The sequence below is a fragment of the Epinephelus lanceolatus genome, chromosome 21 (genome assembly GCF_041903045.1).
Source record: "Epinephelus lanceolatus isolate andai-2023 chromosome 21, ASM4190304v1, whole genome shotgun sequence".
Taxonomy (NCBI): Eukaryota; Metazoa; Chordata; class Actinopteri; order Perciformes; family Serranidae; genus Epinephelus; species Epinephelus lanceolatus.
In genome coordinates this window covers 15,960,230-15,981,121 of record NC_135754.1, presented here as the reverse complement: position 1 = coordinate 15,981,121, position 20,892 = coordinate 15,960,230, and the positions used below count along the sequence as shown (strand labels likewise).

The following is a 20,892-nucleotide window of genomic DNA, read 5'->3' as shown; positions in this document are numbered from 1 at the left end:
TCTGTGTGGGCATGCCTCCTCCAGCATAAGTGATGAAAATATCACACGTGGTACATCTGAGACAGCACAAAAATCCCTGCCAGCGCACATCTGACTCGCACTGGCACTCCCCGTGTTGCACTGTAGCACATGGCAGGTCACCAAATTGCCAGACAAGTACAAGCAAGGAACAGGCACACAAAATGCTATTAATCCTCACCCTTAATCCTAAATCCATTTAGCACACAAACACACACACACACACACACCTCATCTACACCCTCAGTATTTTTCAGGATGGTATAAAGCTATTGCACTACAGACAACTAATATTGATTCCAGGGAAACATTGCCACTTAGACCCAATAAACAAATAAATGGAGATAACATTGAATGGAGCGACTCAATCTGCAGATTGAATTAAGCATGAGGACAAGAGCAGACCAGGGCTGAGATCTTTTTATGCTCTTCTAATGATGTAATGACTTCACTGAAAGACAAGAGGATGGTTGATATGATAGATATGGTGTGTTAGAGCCGCTATGGCCCGCCATGACTGTGCTGACTATAAGGGGACATGAGGTCACGTGGTGAGTGTGATTGTGTGCGGTTTAACAGTATTACAATAGCACACTGATAAATCCAGTTCTTTGTACTTTCAGGAAACACTCTCACAAAGCGGTAGGTGGGGGTGGGCATACACATTGCTATCAGACTATTCACAGTACGCACGCCTAGCTGTTAACACACAATGTGTGTCTGCATGTACGGGACATGGCTAACAGATGAGTCCTCTCCGGACAAACAGTGACACATCTATCTGCTTCAACTGTTAGTCACACAAACCTGCCCTCATGGTACCTGTGCCTCTCAGGACTTTCACATTTTTTTCAATACTTTAATTCTAAGGGCTGGGCATTATGGTGTATATTATGAATAAGATATTAATAAGGATATTTTTCAATATCGATAAATATAACAACATGGCAAGTGTATAGTATTTGCTGATTTTCAACCAGCATTGTATCAAAACAATGTGGGTGGTATGTGTAAATGTTCTGTGGTAAACTTCCCTGTATTGCCTATTTCCTGCCTAAAATGTTTTCAGGAACATATATTAGTGCACTGTTTGGCTGTATTGTGAGAATTTGTGCACAGGAAGTGGACGCTATACTGTTCCCTGTATTGTGGAACTGGAGACTAAAAGAACTGAGATCAAACAGTAAAACAAAGCAGTGCTGATCAAATATAAATCAAGATTCTGTTACTCTGTTGCCTATTGAAACATATTTTAGTGCACTGTTTAACTGTAATACAAGATTGTTTGCTACCAGCTGGCCATCATATTGTTCTAAAGGCAGGCAAATCCCATTACATTACCCACCTGTTGGAGCGTTTATCGGTCCAGTGAGGCGCTGTGCATTCTCCTAGTTTCAGGTTTTCTACCTCTTGAGCAAAAGTGAATGCCACAGCGCTTAACCTCTGCTCTCTCTGTTCATGTAGCAACACTTTTAAAAGTACTTGCATCTTTCTACTGCATAGACAGCCCAGTTTTATGTACCATCTTTTCAGCAGTGATATACTTCTTTAAATAGGGTTCACTTTTATACATTACACGAAACTCTTCATAGGTGTAAAATAAGAACTTGTTGAACTTATTTTGTAGGTTTTTAGTCACAGCTTGCTCAGGAGGTGAATTTAGACAAATGAAATGTGTAGAATGACCACATGATATGTAAATGTAACATAAAAGGTAGATAAACAATAATCATTCTGAACTATCAACCAGCCCAGACAACAAAATTCAACCACATAAACTTAACCTTTACAACCCTTATATGAGGGGATAGACTACAGTGCAGCTCTTATATTGAGACAAATCCATCAATGTACTGTCAGAGGGTGTAAATCATTAACAAGACATGCGTAGAGTGAAAGGAAGTGGTGAATACGGTAACTGTGGGCACACCTATGAAACAATGTGCACACAGCCAGTTGTGTTTAACTGTAACTATGTCCATCTCTGATTTGTTTCCAAAAGCCTAACAACAACTTAAGGGCTCATTTGCAAAAACAGATATCTCCATTTTCATTTATTTTCTTAAATCATGTTTTTGTGTGTGCACACTCGGAATTATCAGTCAAACTGGTGTTGATTGTTTTGTTAGGATATTAGGAAGTTTTTTATTTTTATAAATCATGTTTTTTTTAATGTGCATTCAAAGGAATATCAATCAAACTTAAGTTTTATTTATTTTAAGAATGTCTTTTTTCCGTTTTTGCAAATGAACTCCTAGTTTGTTTCCCAGCCACACTTCTCTGAGCTCACTAACTGTCACTGAGTTCAGAGAAGAATAAGAGCGACTGAGCTTTTTTTTTGCCCTGCCCCTCTCATCTCTGTCAAGTCCTCTGAGGCAGCTCTCAGCCTTGTGAGACTGTCACACTGTAGCTGCTGATGGTGATGTAAGATGTCTTAAACAAAGACGCAGACTGAGTATGCATAAGAATTAGAAATAAAGGGAAACAGAGGAAATGAAATGCTGGTATCATGGTAATTTAGTCATGAGGGGGAAACACTTCATGGAAATGAAATACAATGCATACATTACTGTTGATCAAAAGAGGAATGAAACAATTAGACAGTGTTAAATAAAATAAAAGATCAGTCCGCACCTGCGTTCTTTACACACACACACACACACACACACACACACACACACACACACACCAGTCTAACAGAGTATCTCAGCTGGACAAACATCCTGTTTGAAGACCACCATCTGCCAATGGTGAAACAGTAACAAGAGAGCAAACTCATTTAGACCCAGTGTGACAAATTAAACATGGCAGGTCATCCCCTGATAATAAACTAACTCACTTTTCATTAGCAACGAGTAAAACCTTGTCAGACAAGGACAATGTTATTGTGGCTTATGTCTGTCGGTCGGTCGGTCTGCTAACTACGCCCACCCAGATGTCAGAGTGGCGACCCCCAACAGCAAAGCACTGCTACACGCAATTAACACACACACAAACACGCTATCTACCAAACTGACAGAGAGAAATACAAAAATGTATGCACACAAACAGGAATACACAGACTCACAGCTGGACTGACCCTGGACTCATGTTTCTAAGTGACCCCACACCAGCGCACATATCATGCAGACATTGCAGAATTCACAAGAGACTCGCAGTATCAGTAACAACATTTCCATTAACATTTTGACCCCAGCTGTATGCAAAGGGGAGGAGGGAGTAGGGGGTTTACAGGTGAATTACCTCACAGCTGTAATGGAGCTGACAGCAGCACTGTTAGCGTGCCTGCACGGTGTAAAGTTTTCACTCAAATATTACTCATCTTATATAAAAGCAGTGCAGGTGTATGCATGAAACATCTGTTTTTACCTGTTGAGGCTTGAAAAACATCCACAAAACACCAGTGCAGCAGATTGTTTTCTTTACCTATCATATACTTGATTCTACTATTGTCATTTCTCATTGAACTGTATAATAGGAGGCATTTTATAAAATATTCTGTATTGTTTAAGGACTGACAAGAGTTATGCCTTCAATGACTTCCACATACACATACCAAGTGTAAACCTATACTTCAGGATCACTTCCCCTTCAAAGATGAAAAATGGCATGAAGAGGGAAAGGTATTGAGGCATATAGTTTTTCTAGCTGCAGGTAGCCCTCATTAGCCCGCAGGCCGGCTACACTAGCTCCTTTTCCATGCTGTTTGAGGGCATTTGTACAAGCAAAGGAGAGAAGAGGGATCTCTTACAGTTTTGTTAAGATAGAAACAGTCTTCACTGCAGGTATTTCAAATGAAAGCCCCACCACAGAGAATCTCCTCTGTGGAGATTAGCAGGAGGCCCGATGTCCTGCTGGGATCCATTTCAACATGTTATTAGAAGCCGTCAGTCATTCAGCTGCTACACAAAATGCAGCCCATGCCATTACCAATTGATTGGATACAGGCAATAAATACCATAAAGATTAGAGCCAGTCACTATGGACACACTTGCACTTAACTTTGGTTAGGTGACAGTCACAGTTGCTAAGTTAGACTCCAATAAATTAGAAAACACATTACAAAACCTCTGGTTTTACAGTTCGTACTGAATTTGTGCCCAACATATGATGTCATCACGTTACGTACTTAGTGTGAAGTTACATAGGTTAGGTTTAGGAAGGTAAAGTTACATAGTAGGGTTAGGCAAGACTCCAGTGAATTAGAAGGGACTTAAAACCTCTCAATTTTCATTTTTTTTTGTGGTTTTTATTGTTGGGTACCACATTAAAATAAGGACCCTTTATAATATGTTTACATGCTGTAAATAATGGATTCATAAATGGTTAATAAATCATGACTGATGTTTCATAGATCTGTTATAAGCCATTAGAACAATTTTTGGGTAGCCAAGTTGTAAAAGTCCCACTAGCTGCTCAACCATTATGTCCTCAATATGTATGTAGTCAGTACGTTTTTGATAAAGGGTTTTTATTGGTCAAACATGTTTGTAAGTTGCCAATAAATGTATTTTGATCCAGACTGTCCTCATCACATTTTTCAGAAACAAGGGGTCAAATGGTCTAAATCAATCAAATTGATAGCTTGTTTACACCTAACATGCAACTTGGGTGATCCGATCACAAGTGGACAGATCTAAGCCTGTCTGTTCACACCTGGCATCTCCACGTTCGTCTCAACTGACTATTTTCAATCGGATCTCACTTCCCTGTTTTATATGCCAATAAACACAAAATTCATTCATCATTATAGCACAGTGCTGCTGCAGGAGTGTGAGCTCTGTACTGAGGACAGTCGACGAGAGTCCATCGGCACACACACAGTGACGGGGCTAACTGTTAGTATCACACAGATAATGTTACTTAAAGGGAAATTTCGGTTTATTTCAACCCGTCTCCTATCTTCCTAAATTTGTTTCAAGTGACTAGTGACATAGAAATAATAGTTAGCATGTTAGCCGTTAGCCTAGATACAGCCGTAGCATCAGACCTGTTAAAACGTAAGTGAATGGGCAACCTTCAAGTGCAAAGTTAGTCCACTAAACAAGCTTTTTTTCCACAAAGACCGCCTCATATCGTTGTCAGAGAACATATAGAAAATGACATGTAAACGTGTTGTCTTACCTTACCGGTGTGCTGCCATGTTTGTTTATCCCTCTAACCCTGCTTTCCAAAGCGCGGCCGAAATATCGCGAGAACAAGCAGCGATCTCATAGCGTGCCTGAACAAGCAGCAACAGCTGGAAGGCAGAACCGGACAGTAGCCTGAAAAGTTCAATCATTTATTTTATGAAAGATTTATGGAATAATGGCTGACTTTTTGCCAGACTTCGACTTTGTGGAGGAGGAATTTGATTTTGTTTGAGTTTGATGGCCGCCCTTATTTATTTGAGCCAGAATACACTGACGAAGAGCATTGTGAAATTGAAGAACGGAGGAGGAGGAGAGAGAGAGGCGCAACAGGTAACGTTAGAGGACGAGAGGGGAGGAATGGCTGCTGCAAGGCTGCGTAGCTCTGGAGATTGGTGGTGTACCTGTGAATGCTGTGCCCCAGTGCCCACAGAAGAGGAATGCCTCTATTGCAAGGAATGGGACCGGTTGCAGCCTTATTTTCAAGGTCTGGATGTGACCGAGGACGAGACACCTCCACCTAGAGTAACGTTAGTATCCAGCTGGGCTTTATCTAGACCTGGCGAGATATATTTCGGCTGCGCTTTGGAAAGCAGAGCTAGATGGTAAACAAACATGGCACCACACCGGTAAGGTAAGACAACACGTTTACATGTCGTTTTCTATATGTTCTCTGACATTTATCCGAACGATATGAGGCGGTCTTTGTGGAAAAAAAAGTTTGTTTAGTGGACTAACTTTGCACTTGAAGGTTGCCCGTTCACTTACATTTTAACAGGTCTGGCGCTACGGCTGTATCTAGGCTAACGGCTAACATGCTAACTATTATTTCTATGTCACTAGTCACTTGAAACAAATTTAGGATGATAGGAGACGGGCTGAAATAAACCGAAATTTCCCTTTAATAGTTATTAACAGGTTTAATGACAGAGTTGAGACGCTTTGGTGTCAGCATGAGTTTGTTGGGACTTTTTAATAGCTGCTGCTATGATAACTCATGCTAACCCTGCAGACGAAGTGATCATTTGCTGGGCGGAGAACAGATTTAGAGATGGTCCTTCAGCATTGTGTTACAGCAGCAACAGAAAGTTTGTCTATCTGGTGAAGAGTGCACATGGCGGAAGTTTGACTTCAGGCAGAAATCTATTCATTCAACCTTCAACCACAATCTTTTTCCTGAACCTTAACAAGAAAAGGCATAAAGCCTTGAAGGCAAACTTTTCCCAACAGCTCAGGGGGCCTAATAAACAAGAACGTCAACAGAAAACAGAATTATGTTTTTTACAAATTCTAGTTAGCTATGGTAAAACTTTAAAGGACAAAATTCTGTGTGTAATAGCACATTTTTTCAGATACTACAACTGCAAAGATCAAAACTCTCCCAAATGAAATCTGCAATGCCTCCTCTTCACAGGGACACATCAGGAACAACTTCCAGCTGGTTCTCACATAAAACATGTATGAGGCTCTGATAGACAACACAGGATTGTTATATGGAAATGTTTCAGTGTGACATGACACTAGTGCTCTGATAGGCCCACTTCAGAGACAAAGACCACAAGCATTTCTATGAGGGGGAATGTTGGATTGCAGCCAAGTTGGACATACCCACCTGCAACATTTACATTAGCCTGTGCTACAGCACGGCATATACTGTATCACGCATTAGGTCATTCAGTTTAAGTGATACTCTATCCCAAACTTTACCTCCTGAGAATTACACCGAGTCACTGTGCAGTGAAAGCAGAATGCCAGCGACACAACAGAAGTGGCTTCCTGCCATTGGAATCTATTGTAATGAGAATGAACTTAGGGTCATTGTTCAATATTCAAGACAGGTTCTGAATGGAGAATTACTTTGCATTTAAATGTCTTTGTAGTGAACTAATTCCTGACTAAACCTAAAGTTTAATACTACAGGATGACTGTGCAGGTTCTGTACCACATCACCTTCATCTGCTGCATCACATTAACTCTGCAAAACAGAATTTTGATTCAGGAATCAGGTGTTTTATTCAAATGAAGTCGAAGGGGGTTTGAAGGAAAGCAGAGCATGTTTCCGTGCATGTTCAAACCAAACATCAGACTGTGTCTATAAACCTTACAGCAGTTTAATCTGTACCTCACAGCAGAAAGGGGAAGGCCCCGTCAAATTAAATGGCTGACTTTCATGGCCTCGGGCCACTGCAGTCAGACAGGGATGAGCTGGAAAAGCAGAGGCACTTCAACTCTGATTAAATATTCATCAGTCAGAGGAATTAAATTCTTCCTCTCAGGTCGTGGAGGTTCCCACCCATAAAATTAAGGAATCTGTCTGCTGAAGGATGATGTTTTTTAAAAGACTCATTTTAAAATTTGAAGGGCTTGTGTGTGTGTTCCCTAACAGGCCCCAGAGTCACTCACTCCTGTCTTGTCTCAACCTGAAACCTGGCAGGTTGTGACTGTGCAGAGAAGGGTAATACATTCCAAGAATACCATGGGGTCAGGGGACTGGAAGAGCCAATAGGTGGCCAGCTGACTGCCCAGTCCCTCCTCCCCTCTACAACAGAGAACAAAAAAAGCCCTCTCAGGAAAAATCTCTCAGAGACCTTAAATGAGGGAATCAAAGAGAAGTGGGGAGTGGAGAAGTGAATACCTCAAACAAATTGGCCTCAGGTAGCTTTTAGATAGTTCAGGTGTAACCCATCCCCAAGGAGAATAGATGATGGTCCACTAATTGGTCATATATACCCCCCTTGAATCAAAAAACATTTTTCAATTGCTTCAGCTGAGCCAAAATACACTGCTTGATTCAGACTAATTAGATGATAGCCTACATCTTAAGAGGTTAAGGAAAAACTTTATTGCACTCGCTTTATTGCAGAAGCAGGAGTGGAAACCCTCTGTCTTGACCTTTATCCTGGACTTTGTCTGACTCATGCATGCGCAAAGAACGGCCACTTTGAATATTGTACATGTCACGACTGGTTTATATGCAGAGTTCTTGCATTTTTCAAATATCCACACTATGGCTCGCTCTAATAATGAGGAAACATGTAACAAACAGCTCTGTGGTGCGGTGAGACAGATCTAGGGCCACAACAGAAACCAGACAACAGAGGAAACAGACAGCGCTGTAAAACCAGCCAAAGTCAAACATGAGACACACCATCAACACATTGTGATGTGTCTTTACAGAATCACAGAGTATGTACACAACTACTGTAGGTCTGAGAACTGTCTGTCTTTAGTCAACAGTGGTGGCTCCACATATAACAAATGGGCTGAGAGAAACCCTAACGTTGTAAGAAATCAATCTACACCACCTTGCAGAAAACTTTTTTTCTTGAGAAATTCAAGAGTGAAAGTGAGATTTTGGTTTCAGGTATGTAGGTCAACACTTTCCTTTTTAACCACAGGTTAAAGTCACATCAAGGGTGAAAGTGTATTGTCTAGTATATTCTAGAGTCCCACTTCTTTAAATGCAAGTTCTTTAAATAGAGCACTCTGACATACAGCACCAAACATATCACAAGTCAATGGAGTATATATAATTGCTGATATTTCCGGCATAATTGTTTGCATTAGCTGCTTGGCTAATGTCAAGCTAGCAGGGGGAACAAGACAACACAACAGCAATAGTCTTTAATGTTTCCTCAACTTTAAAGGAATAGTTTGACATTGTAGGAGATAAGCTGATTCACTTTATTGCCAAGACTTAGACGAGAAGATAGATACCACACACTCATGTCTGTATGCTTAATATGAAGCTACTGCTAGTAAATGTTTAGGTTAGCTTAGCATAAAGACTGGAAACAGGAAACACCTTGCTCTGTCGACGGGTATACCATGTTACACTTAGTGAGATTTAGAGATGCTATTTGATGGATTTTGTTTTAGCTAGCTGTTCTCCCTGTTTCCAGTGTTTGTGCTAAACTAAGCTAAAGCCAAGCTCAGAAGATTTTAAATCCTAACTGATGTTGAAATCGGGTTGCACCACACACATAAGGAGAAACTTCACAGATGTTCTTCTCTCTTATCTCAAACATGCACAGTCTACAAAATTAGAAATAATAGTGCATCACACCAGGCCCCAAAGAAGTGCCCAGCCAATTTTCATAGGGCCAAACATTGGAATTACACTGTCACATGATGCCCTGTGGCCCAAAAAGACTGTTTTACCATTGTTAAATGACTCGTTTCACAATCAGAACTTAATCCATTCGGTACAATAACAATTAGATCCCCATTTAAGTTAGTGGAGTGCTTAACTTAAACAGTACCAATCATCCGGGTAATTTTATATGCAGTAGTTTTACCATTTTGGATTCATGCACCACTGAGCAACTTTTATAGGGATGAACGGGTCCCCACCTCCAACACTGTATCTAGGTCTCTTCATACATCGATACATCGTACACTACAGGATAAAATTATGGTTATCATGCTAGGGAGCATGAATGCACCACCTCATGTGATCTCATGGAGAAGCAGGTGTGAACAAAAAAAGAGACTGACAGCTTCCTGTAAAGTTAACAATGTTTTGCAGTGAGAAAAATAAAAACAGAAAGCTCAACGAGTATGGATGAGAAATTGGTGGGGAGACGCGGTCAACACTGGTTGTCTATTCATTGGTGATACATGAAGGCGAGATTCGACTGTCCATTTTAACATCTGTAAACAGTGGCATGCTAGCTAATGTTAGTCTCAGGACTAGAATGTTTACCGTTTCTTGGCAACATCGTCACCTGCTTCATACTGATGTAATCATAACTGTAATCAACTAGATTTTAAATCATCCTGTTGGCCCCAGTGAGTATATGAGTAATTTGGGAGGTTTAAGACTGGATCTGTAGTCTAAACCTCTCGCATCACTAGATAATGCGGGCTGAACATTGGTACTGACCAAGGTCCCAGACCAAAATTGTTCTATGATTGTCATGAGGTTGAAACGGGCATAAACCAACCCAAAACTCATGTAGCCTGAGGCCGGTTAAAGCACCTTCTGGCCATAGCTATATATTCACCGCACAGAGTGGTATTGATATTTTCATCTAACTCTGCAAGTAAGTACTTCCCAAAATGTATTACACTCTTCTTGAAACTTAATCCAGAGGCCTGAAATGAATCCTTAATGACCTAATTAAAAGCTACAATGTGAAACTGAGCATTAATTAGTTTAAACTTCTTAACTAGCAGGGACTGATGAGACTTCTTACAGCCTCCTTGTCACCACGGGCTGGCAGCCTCATTACCAGCGCCATGTGGTCCCCTTCTTAGGTTGCAGTCTGTGGACAGTGAATCCATCCCTCTGGAGACGGGGCCAAGATGGCACATCGATCGAGTGTCAGCTGGACACTGCTTTCCATTCTATAAACTAGGGGGAAATTTCTGCAGAGATCAGGCTGATAAACCTCACGTTCAGACTCACTCCACTGGTGACAACAGAGAGGATGTGGGCCCTGGTTCGCAATTTTCTTCTTCCTGCATTAGCCTTCAAAGCAGGACACAGATAACAGCAAGTTGTGGACACGCTGTGTGATCATGGATGCGGAAGGATGAGGGGGCCACTGTAATTGGCCGAGGGAAATCCTACACTAAACAATGATACAGTTTGAGGATCTTTCATTAAAGAAGCTACATGAAGGAAAGATGTGTCACACACATGCTTTCCCTTGAACATCAACTATTCCGAAAACACACAAAAAAAGCATGTACTTTCATGTAAATCCTCCCAAACACTGTTAACTCTACATGAGCATTTATGTCTTGGTAATAACAACCTACAAGTGTTACAGGCCAATGAACACCTTTATTGCGAAACACAAACCCACTTGTGTCTTAGCTGAATGTAATAGCCTCAGGATAGAGGGAAAGAAACTAGAACACGCTATGCCATGGCTTTCTATGCACTCCATAATGGATATGTACACTGAAGTCAATACAGAAGTGACACATAGGAACTCATGAACTGACTTTTATTTCACAATATTAACACTTAGACTAATTTTCCACATGCTGTGATGACCTCAAAAGACACTTCAGCATGTGTAACTTCACCTGGCCCTGCTGTTTCACCTGCAGCTACAAATTTGTGTCACAGAACAGGAATTATGTCTCATAGTTTGTCAATTAGGGCTTTTTAACCGTAGGATTGAGTCAGAGCTGGAGAATGGCACTTGCAATAATTGGATGATTGCAGGTATTGGAAAAAAAGCTATTCAGGTACAACTGCAACCCGTTTTGCACATACATGGCTGAGTTTTAATACCTCAGATTTCTGTTTGTGTCTGCTTTCCACACGTTGACTGCAACACACTGAGTTTTTCCTGACGCAGGTAGCAACTTCCGCACGATTGCAAGACTTTGATCAAATCTTTTACATACGACAGATGCGCAAATATGGCACAATGAGTCTGAAAATGGTCTCTAGGGGTACACTTATATATAAATATGTAGATATTTAAACCGCATCGCTACTTTTGAACAGGTGGCTGCCTTCAGAGGAACTATATTACGTGCAGAAAAGGGGAAGTGTGTGATGAGAAGGAAACAACAACAAGACGTAGGAAAGCCAGTTTATAAACTGGCCACATGTGTTAGACGCAATATACTGTGGACTCCAATGCGTTATCGCGCAAAGTTAGCGCAGATCTGTGAGGCGGATAAAAGGGTTGTTTTTCGTAACGCCACCTGGTCCAAGGCAGGTGCGCAGTCTGCGTATTTTAACCTCAATAGGAGAAAGAAGTGAAGTATTTTGTGAGCCATGCACAGCTGATAACTTACAGGTACTTTCTGGAGCCCTCCGTCTGGTGATGCAGAGCGACTGAGAATCCAAAGAAGCTCCCTTTGGTTTTCCCCTCTTTGATCACAGGAAACCGTTCATCTATGTTAAATCCACTGCAGGTTTGCGTCCCGTGGTACACAGCCAAAACTGCGCACAGCAATAGTCTGGGAGACATGTTTGGGCTGTTCATGCCTCGCAAGTGTAATGGGTTTTCCCGCAGATCCGAGATCAGCGTGGGTCGGGCACGGTAGTCTCCCGCAATGAGCTCCAACAGGTAGGCTGCGCTTCACAGAGACTTGCCCATTGAGAGCCGGCTGTCTGTCTCTCCCTCTCTCCTGCACTCACAGTTACTGGCTAGGTGTCGGTGTCTGCCTCCCTGTGGCTCTCTCTGCCGCCCTCCCCTGCTCTCCCTTCCTTCCTCTGTGCCCTCCACACCCTTTAGGAACAAGTGCAATCGCTGCATTCACACACACTGCAGTGTGGTTAGCAGCGTGAAACCGCCGTCTCTCGCCTTTTCTCCCCTCCCTGTCTCTGTTTCTGGCTTTCACACACGTACAACATTCTTGCACCTGTTCTGCCTCAAAGCAAAAGTTTCAATTTCACTTTTCATAAAAAAGTTATCATCAAAGCCTCATTTTACACAACATATTGGACATAACTTGGTGTCTGTGCAGTATACACGTGTATGTGAATTGAGTTTTCATTCAATAAGCGACAATATTACAGTAGGGGAGACTGGGGATGGTTGTAACAAAGGGATAGTTATAACAGCACCACTGTCACCAAGTAGGCATGACCCAAGAGTCATGTAATACATTTATTGTATAATCACAGTGATCATTGTTGGTTAGCACTGCATGGTCACCATTGTCGCTTCACAGCACAGAAGGTTCCTAGTTCATGGGGGAGCCCCTCTGTGTGGAGTTTGCATGTTCTCCCCATGTCAGCATGGGTTTTCCTCCGGGTACTCCGGCTTCCTCCCACCATCGGAATACATACAAGTTAGGTTAATTGGTGACTCTAAACTGCCCGTAGGTGTGATTGTGAGTGATTGTCTGTCTCAGCCCTGTTTCCACCGAGCGGTTCAGTTCGGTGCGCTTTTTTCTGTTTCCAGTGTGAAAAGTTGTGAACGGTACCAATGTACAGTACAGGCCAAAAGTTTGGACACACCTTCTCATTCAATGTGTTTTCTTTATTTTCATGACTATTTACATTGTAGATTCTCACTGAAGGCATCAAAACTATGAATGAACACATGTAGAGTTATGTACTTAACAAAAAAGGTGAAATAACTGAAAACATGTTTTATATTCTAGTTTCTTCAAAATAGCCACCCTTTGCTCTGATTACTGCTTTGCACACTCTTGGCATTCTCTCGATGAGCTTCAAGAGGTAGTCACCTGAAATGATTTTCCAACAGTCTTGAAGGAGTTCCCAGAGGTGTTTAGCACTTGTTGGCCCCTTTGCCTTCACTCTGCGGTCCAGCTCACCCCAAACCATCTTGATTGGGTTCAGGTCCGGTGACTGTGGAGGCCAGGTCATCTGCCGCAGCACTCTATCACTCTCCTTCTTGGTCAAATAGCCCTTACACAGCCTGGAGGTGTGTTTGGGGTCATTGTCCTGTTGAAAAATAAATGATCGTCCAACTAAACGCAAACCGGATGGGATGGCATGTCGCTGCAGGATGCTGTGGTAGCCATGCTGGTTCAGTGTGCCTTCAATTTTGAATAAATCCCCAACAGTGTCACCAGCAAAACACCCCCACACCATCACACCTCCTCCTCCTCCATGCTTCACAGTGGGAACCAGGCATGTGGAATCCATCCGTTCACCTTTTCTGCGTCTCACAAAGACACGGCGGTTGGAACCAAAGATCTCAAATTTGGACTCATCAGACCAAAGCACAGATTTCCACTGGTCTAATGTCCATTCCTTGTGTTTCTTGGCCCAAACAAATCTCTTCTGCTTGTTGCCTCTCCTTAGCAGTGGTTTCCTAGCAGCTATTTGACCATGAAGGCCTGATTCGCGCAGTCTCCTCTTAACAGTTGTTCTAGAGATGGGTCTGCTGCTAGAACTCTGTGTGGCATTCATCTGGTCTCTGATCTGAGCTGCTGTTAACTTGCGATTTCTGAGGCTGGTGACTCGGATGAACTTATCCTCAGAAGCAGAGGTGACTCTTGGTCTTCCTTTCCTGGGTCGGTCCTCATGTGTGCCAGTTTCGTTGTAGCGCTTGATGGTTTTTGCGACTCCACTTGGGGACACATTTAAAGTTTTTGCAATTTTCCGAACTGACTGACCTTCATTTCTTAAAGTAATGATGGCCACTCGTTTTTCTTTAGTTAGCTGATTGGTTCTTGCCATAATATGAATTTTAACAGTTGTCCAATAGGGCTGTCGGCTGTGTATTAACCTGACTTCTGCACAACACAACTGATGGTCCCAACCCCATTGATAAAGCAAGAAATTCCACTAATTAACCCTGATAAGGCACACCTGTGAAGTGGAAACCATTTCAGGTGACTACCTCTTGAAGCTCATCGAGAGAATGCCAAGAGTGTGCAAAGCAGTAATCAGAGCAAAGGGTGGCTATTTTGAAGAAACTAGAATATAAAACATGTTTTCAGTTATTTCACCTTTTTTTGTTAAGTACATAACTCCACATGTGTTCATTCATAGTTTTGATGCCTTCAGTGAGAATCTACAATGTAAATAGTCATGAAAATAAAGAAAACGCATTGAATGAGAAGGTGTGTCCAAACTTTTGGCCTGTACTGTAACTGTCGTGTACCGTCCCCATTTTTGGTCACCCCTCTGTTGGGGTGCCTAGCACACAGATCTGGTACTAAAAGGTGGAGCTGTGAACACTGCAGTCCGTTGATTGGTCAATAGTGGATGGTTGCTGTGCTCAGGGCTGATCTGTGGCTGGTTTTGAGGCTCATGTAACCACTGTTCATACCATGGAGAGTTTTATGTATACAGTATAGGTAGACTGTAACTATAAAATAAAAGGATGTTTTGCTACCTCTTGCAGCAGCTGGAGTCTCAGAAAAACACATTTAATTCTCTGGGGCGACTGCTGGTGACTTTTAAGGTGGAATTTTAACTTGTAATGTTACTCAATGCATGAGCTGATAACATGAATCTATCAGCACACCTTAAATTTCAATGTGAAAACTTTGGCCATTCCATTAGTTTCTATTGTGTCTCTTGGATATACTTTTAGTAATGAGTGGATCTTGAAGTGTTTAAAAATATATTTAATTTCGACCAGATTATGTGAACTACATATATTCTAATCCTTACTTGGAGACAAAACGAGTGTCATGGAGCATAGTTCTTGTGGGCTACGGCAACACTAAATCCCTGAGCTTGCCTGAGAAGAACTAAATACGCAAACCCACTATATCTAAATATCCCATAGAGAGAGACTTTCACTGCAGCCTTTTCTATTTTGCTCTGAAAATGTCGGTGTGCAGCCTCGTTCTGTGGACAATAAACGAGGTGCAGACTTCCATCTGTGTCACCGGTGATGAGGAAATACAGTGGGTGCTGGACGGAGCAGTGAGTGACCACAATTTAAGCCCACATTTAAGAGTACTGTTCAGAGTGGAAACCTAGGGTCTAGGTACCATGTCTGAAGGGTTACTTTTGGTTCCAAAGGTAACATACCGAAAGTGTTTGGTGGAAACGGGCCTTATGATCACTTCCTGACCTAGCATGTGAAATTTCTTAGCGGTGTGAAGATTTTTGCAGGTTTTATAGGCACAATACTGATTTTCATGTATGAAAGTAATTTTTTGTACCAATTCTATATTTTGATTGGTGCTGACACTGTTGAATTAAGAAGTATGTCGCTAGATTACAGAATTGGGTAAAATGTGAGGCATTTCTCCTTTGCTCATTTCAAACTACCATGCTGCTACAGTTTAACAATGGCTGACAGGAGCGGGGATAGTTGTAAGACCTTTGAAAGAATGTTACAACAAACCCCAATGACAACTAAGCACATTCTCTCTATCTATCCTGCTCCTTTTCAGCCTGTCAGGAGAGTGGGTGAAAAAGAAATGATAGGGGTGTGCTTGCATGTACTGGAGTCTGAAACAGATGAGGTGAGGCAGGGAAAGACAGTGAGGTCTGTCCCCAAAGAGCACTCAATCTGACATGAGACATTGAACAGATACTGCAAGAAATTACAAAGCCTTAGAGAAAGAGGATCTACCCTATGTGGGTGATCACAGCAGTCAGAGTCTTCAGTGCACAGCAAGATGATGTGTTGAGTGGTTACTGACTGAGGCATCAGACTTGTATTTTGGACTCACTCCTTGTGAGGTACTAAGAATCTGACAGGTACAGGTTAGCGAGTTGGACCTTAGTAGGCATGAGTTATTATCAGTTATTGTGTGTATTTGCAACTTAACCCAGGATGTGTAAAGTCCAGTTGAGACCAAAAATTCAAAACAGGACGAGTTGATACTTGCAACCATTTGCGATGCCCCAATGTGGAACATTCTGAAACCTGCCAGTTTACACAAATGTGACTAGATGAGATGGTGTATCATCTCCATTGCAACAACTCTCTGAGCTTCTAACTTCCAAATAACGATTGTAAAAGTACTTTGGGGTTTTTTTAGTATGTGTGTGACATGCACACTTACAGCCAGCAGCAGCAGCAGCAGCAGCATTAATCCACCATCTGACACCAACACACCGTGAGGACAGAGACCGACATGTGTGACTACAGCCGCAGAGATGTAAATGAGATGGACTCGGGCTTGGCAGAGATGGAGCGACTGTTGTCAGGAGAATGCCATAGCAAGCAAATACTAACCAGCCACTGGCGACTTGACAAGCCGAGTCGCAGGTGACTCCATCGGCCGGCTTACGTCAAGCTGAAATGGGCCAAATCACAGCACTGCAGTTTTTCTCTCAAACATTCTAAAACTGTTTGTTGCAAATCTTGGATCTGAGCTGGGTTTTACAACTTACCTTAGTAGTGGGGCAGCCCAGCCAAGATTTGTTTGTGGAGTCCATGTGGGTAGTAAATGGGCTGAAAAATGGGCCCTATACTGCATTGCCCACGTGTTCCATACTGGGCCTATGCCAAATGCCTACATGTGGGTTTGCCCAAGTGGGCCCCACATGGGTCATGCTGGGGCTACCTGGGTACAAAGTGGGTATGGGTCCAAAATGGGCATCTCATCCAGTATTTTCCCTTCAGCAGCATTAAAAAGGACAGTCATTAGTCCCAAAGGCACATTAAATATTACATGTAAGTCAGTAAAGCGTTTTCTCAACAAACATCAAGACAATATGGTATTAATGTTTCTGAAATGATTGCATCTGTTGAACCTTTTTGCACTCATCACTCGCAAGGAAGAGCAGACAAATGCTTACTCAAGCTGGGTAAATGTTTATATTAAATTTCATTAGCATGAAATAAGAGAGTACATTTTGTGTAGAAGGGGCTATATTTTGAGAGTCAGGCCTCGTGTCAGTACTCCTGCAAGTCAACTAATAGACGCATGGCCCGCCCTCACATGAGTGCTCTTGTGACAGCCACCCCCTGCCTCGCTTCACTGCCTATCGCTCAAACTTATGGCTTCCAATAGGCAATTCATTAAACCCTTAATCCCCTTAGAGAGTTCACAGAACAGGCCAGAGTTTTTTAAAGCATCCTTTCCTTTCCCCTCTTTTTTTGGTCTATCTCTCTTAGGAACCCCCCGGCGTCAAGAGACCAGCTGCAGCTCCATCTCCTCCGTTTGCTTGTATCTTCACAGCAATGTGCGATCTTTCATCATGCCTGCTTTATTGGCTGAGTCCTGGCTTACATCTGGCATCGCTGACCTCCTGTAATTGATGAACCGAGCTCCCACTCTGCATCTCCTCACACTCCAGGAGTTTCTCTCACCCAGAGGTAATCTCTCCTCCATTCCCCGGTGAAATAATGCTCTGTGGGAATGCAGCTCACTGTGCACCTTCTGTGAAAGTTTTGTGTGCTTCAAAGAAACACTGCCTGTATTTATAAAGGTGTTGATGTTCTTTATGTGCATTTATGTGCTTGCTCTGTGTCAAATTGTGAGACCATACAGAGTCATATCACTCCTAAACCACATGTAATTTCCCTTTTCATGACAGGAAACAAGAAGCATTCATAAAGCAAGACAGAGAAAACACATGACAATCAACAGGTTAAGGTACATTCCACAGATTATAATGCAACACTTATAATCTTGAAGCTCACATCTCTTGTCTATCACGTTAACAATCTGACATCTTTCCAGTGGTAATCAAGGCTTAAACATTGTGTTTGCGTTTTCATACTATCTACCAACGTGAAATGCTTTTCAGCCCAAAGGTGAGCGCACAACATGCCAGTGTATACAGTGTCAACATCCTGTCGTTGCCTTATCATGATGTGCATCAGCTGCAGCACTGACGTAGAACAGATCCATGCGATCGTACAAATAAAGACCCGGCTTGACCGCCCTGACTCGACACAAGACAAACGCCCTGAGAGAGATATTAGGAGAGAGGAATTTGAAGCAACAGCAGACTAGCAATGTGACCTACCCCTTTATTTTTCTATGGGATCGATTCCCACTGGCAAAAGGGCTGGAGAGCACCTGATCCTTAACCCCTCTGGGTCTTAGACCCACCCTTTTGACATCTGAAAAGTGTCACTCTGGAAAAGTGACAGCTGATACTGACAAACTCCACTCTTCTTCTGTATTTGCTGAGAAAAGATACACTCTTTTATAAGGTGTGTAATTGCGCTGACAGCCAGCTGTAAATCACTGTTACAGCTGTCTCTATACGCATACTAGGGTTGCCTAGTAATTTAAATTTAAAAAGTACAAAAACTGTATCTTTTCACACAAGGGCAGCAAGTCGACTTTCAGTCCCTACCCAGCGTTACAGTAGAGAAAAAAAATAGTTCCGGCCTTTAAATGAGTATTCCCCAGGCCCAGCTGTAAGCCAACACCGGCCTCTGTGAACCACGAGGACAAAGACCCAAATGCAGTTGCTGCTGCCCCCAGAGTCCTCTGCTCTACAACCCTCCAGTCCTAACCCACACAACACACATGGAATGTAATTTGCAATTTATCTCCCAGTTTCCTGTTTTTTCCTCACCAAACCCACCATACTACTATCCCAGGAACATAACAGAATCCCCCTTATTCCTCTTCTCATTATCCCCGTGTTTTTCTTTCTGCCTCATAATATCCATTTAATTGAGGAGGTTAAGCCTACATACTTATAACATCTTCCTGCTCAACTTTCCTGCTGCTTTGTGGTTTGTCGTATATATCTCGAGTGGCTCCACGGAGTCCTCTCAAGGCATCCTTTGAAACAGCGCTGAAGGCTGATGGGACTGGGTGGGATGCTATGTGGAGTTCCTGATGTGAATGTGTGATAATAGAAATGGACTGGCTGTTGTAGGGCGGAACAAATGTAAAGAGTGAGTGCATTAGCGTGCTCCAATAATAGTCTCATTATAGTTATCTCTGATTGCTTATTCAGTAGGCCTGTAAAGTCTTCAGGCAGCGGGTTCGAGTAGACTGTAGACATCCATGTGAGAACTACAGAAACAGCCTTGTGAACATGAAATTAAACAACATTAAAAATACAGTCTCAAAATAACTGGATGTCAGCCTCGTGTTGAATTTCCCTGAATATTAATCCACATTAGCAAGGCTGGCGAACGTGACATACAGAGCAGGACATTGGTTGAATATGAAACACAGCACGCTCTCACACTGAGTCCTCGCTGCACGGCGACGACAGAGCCAGTTGTTGCCATGGAGCTGGGAGTTGCTATGAAGCCAGTATGTTCTGAGTGGTGGTAGAGTCTGTGGAGGAAGACAGTGTGGTCTGTTTAAAGTCCAGCCAGGATTCTTGCTGGGCACAGATAACCTTTCACAGGCATAAAACATGATCTGCTCGTCCCTGTCCACTAAACCAGGAATTTACCACAGAAACATATGCACATTTACGCAGATGCAGGCTGCACATGCGCACAGTAACACCAATAATATGCAGCTTTATAACAATGCTGTATTTTTGTCCAACTGTGAAGACAAGGGTTAACTCTCATACACTGGCTGTTATTTGGCATTTGGCTAAATTGCTGAATATCAAGTGAACTTTTAGAGACAAAAGACAAAGAACTCCACATTTTCCTGATTTAACCTCAACTGTCTGGCACCGATGTAATCTAATTTTAGAACAAAATATGAATAATGCATGAGCAAAATCCAATAATATGTCATTATGTTCCATATACCAAACTTTTGCCTGAATAATCCAGTCAATTTACAGCCTGTGTTTCCACAGGCAGAGATCACAGTACTGCATAGAGACAGGACAGTCTACTGTGAAGGGACAATCATATTAGCCATATGTTTCCTAACACATGTGCACAACAGCGGGGGAAACAACTGATGCTGGCTTTTCTACCAATCAGTTTTGGTATGAAGGGAGGGATGATAAACTGCAAAAATATATGTGTTATTTCAATCATCCTCCAAACACACCACACTGTATCATGTTCTTATATTTCATGAGGGACAAACCTATTTTTTAAACAAATCTTGGGATTCAACTTGATGTAAAACAGGACGGAAATGTCATTATCACCGCCCCCATTGGACCACATATGTTCGTACTATATGGAACAACTGGCCTGATGTCATACGATACCTCTCCATACAATGTCTCTGCATGTAAAAATTTTGTTTTATGACTTCTATAGGTTGCTAAGCAGTTCTTTTCCCTGTTCAGTCCCTTCATTTATTCATTCATGTGTGTAAACGTCTGTGAGTGTGTGTTCACATTTGTTCATCTGAGTGTGGGGGCTGTCTGTCAGCATCCACATGTGCATGTTCTTTGAGTGTTTGGTGTTATGTGTGGCAGGAAGGAAATGCAGCAGGGGTTTGGGACCCACACAAGGTCTCGCTGTTCTTCAGGTCTCCAGTTCGT

At 42.3% G+C, this 20,892-nt stretch overlaps 1 protein-coding gene and 1 long non-coding RNA gene across 3 annotated transcripts in view; one reads left to right on the top strand and one right to left on the bottom strand.

The window, feature by feature from the left end:
* itga3b (integrin, alpha 3b) overlaps positions 1 to 12,388 on the bottom strand; it is a 41,873-nt gene extending 29,485 nt beyond the window's left edge. The window contains exon 1 of the mRNA XM_033612203.2: positions 11,913 to 12,388. Coding sequence (XP_033468094.2) covers positions 11,913 to 12,103 — 191 coding nt within the window. The 5' untranslated portion in view covers positions 12,104 to 12,388. The remainder of the gene's footprint in view (positions 1 to 11,912) is intronic.
* The window catches only part of LOC144459397 (uncharacterized), a 42,607-nt gene continuing 33,762 nt past the window's right edge, over positions 12,048 to 20,892 (top strand). The window contains exons 1-3 of one of the 2 annotated variants that reach the window (XR_013488375.1): positions 12,048 to 12,187; positions 17,627 to 17,827; positions 18,049 to 18,264. This is a non-coding gene — a long non-coding RNA (uncharacterized LOC144459397). Of the gene's footprint in view, positions 12,188 to 17,626; positions 17,828 to 18,048; positions 18,265 to 20,892 lie in introns of those variants that run through there. The other variant, XR_013488376.1, reaches the window with a different exon arrangement.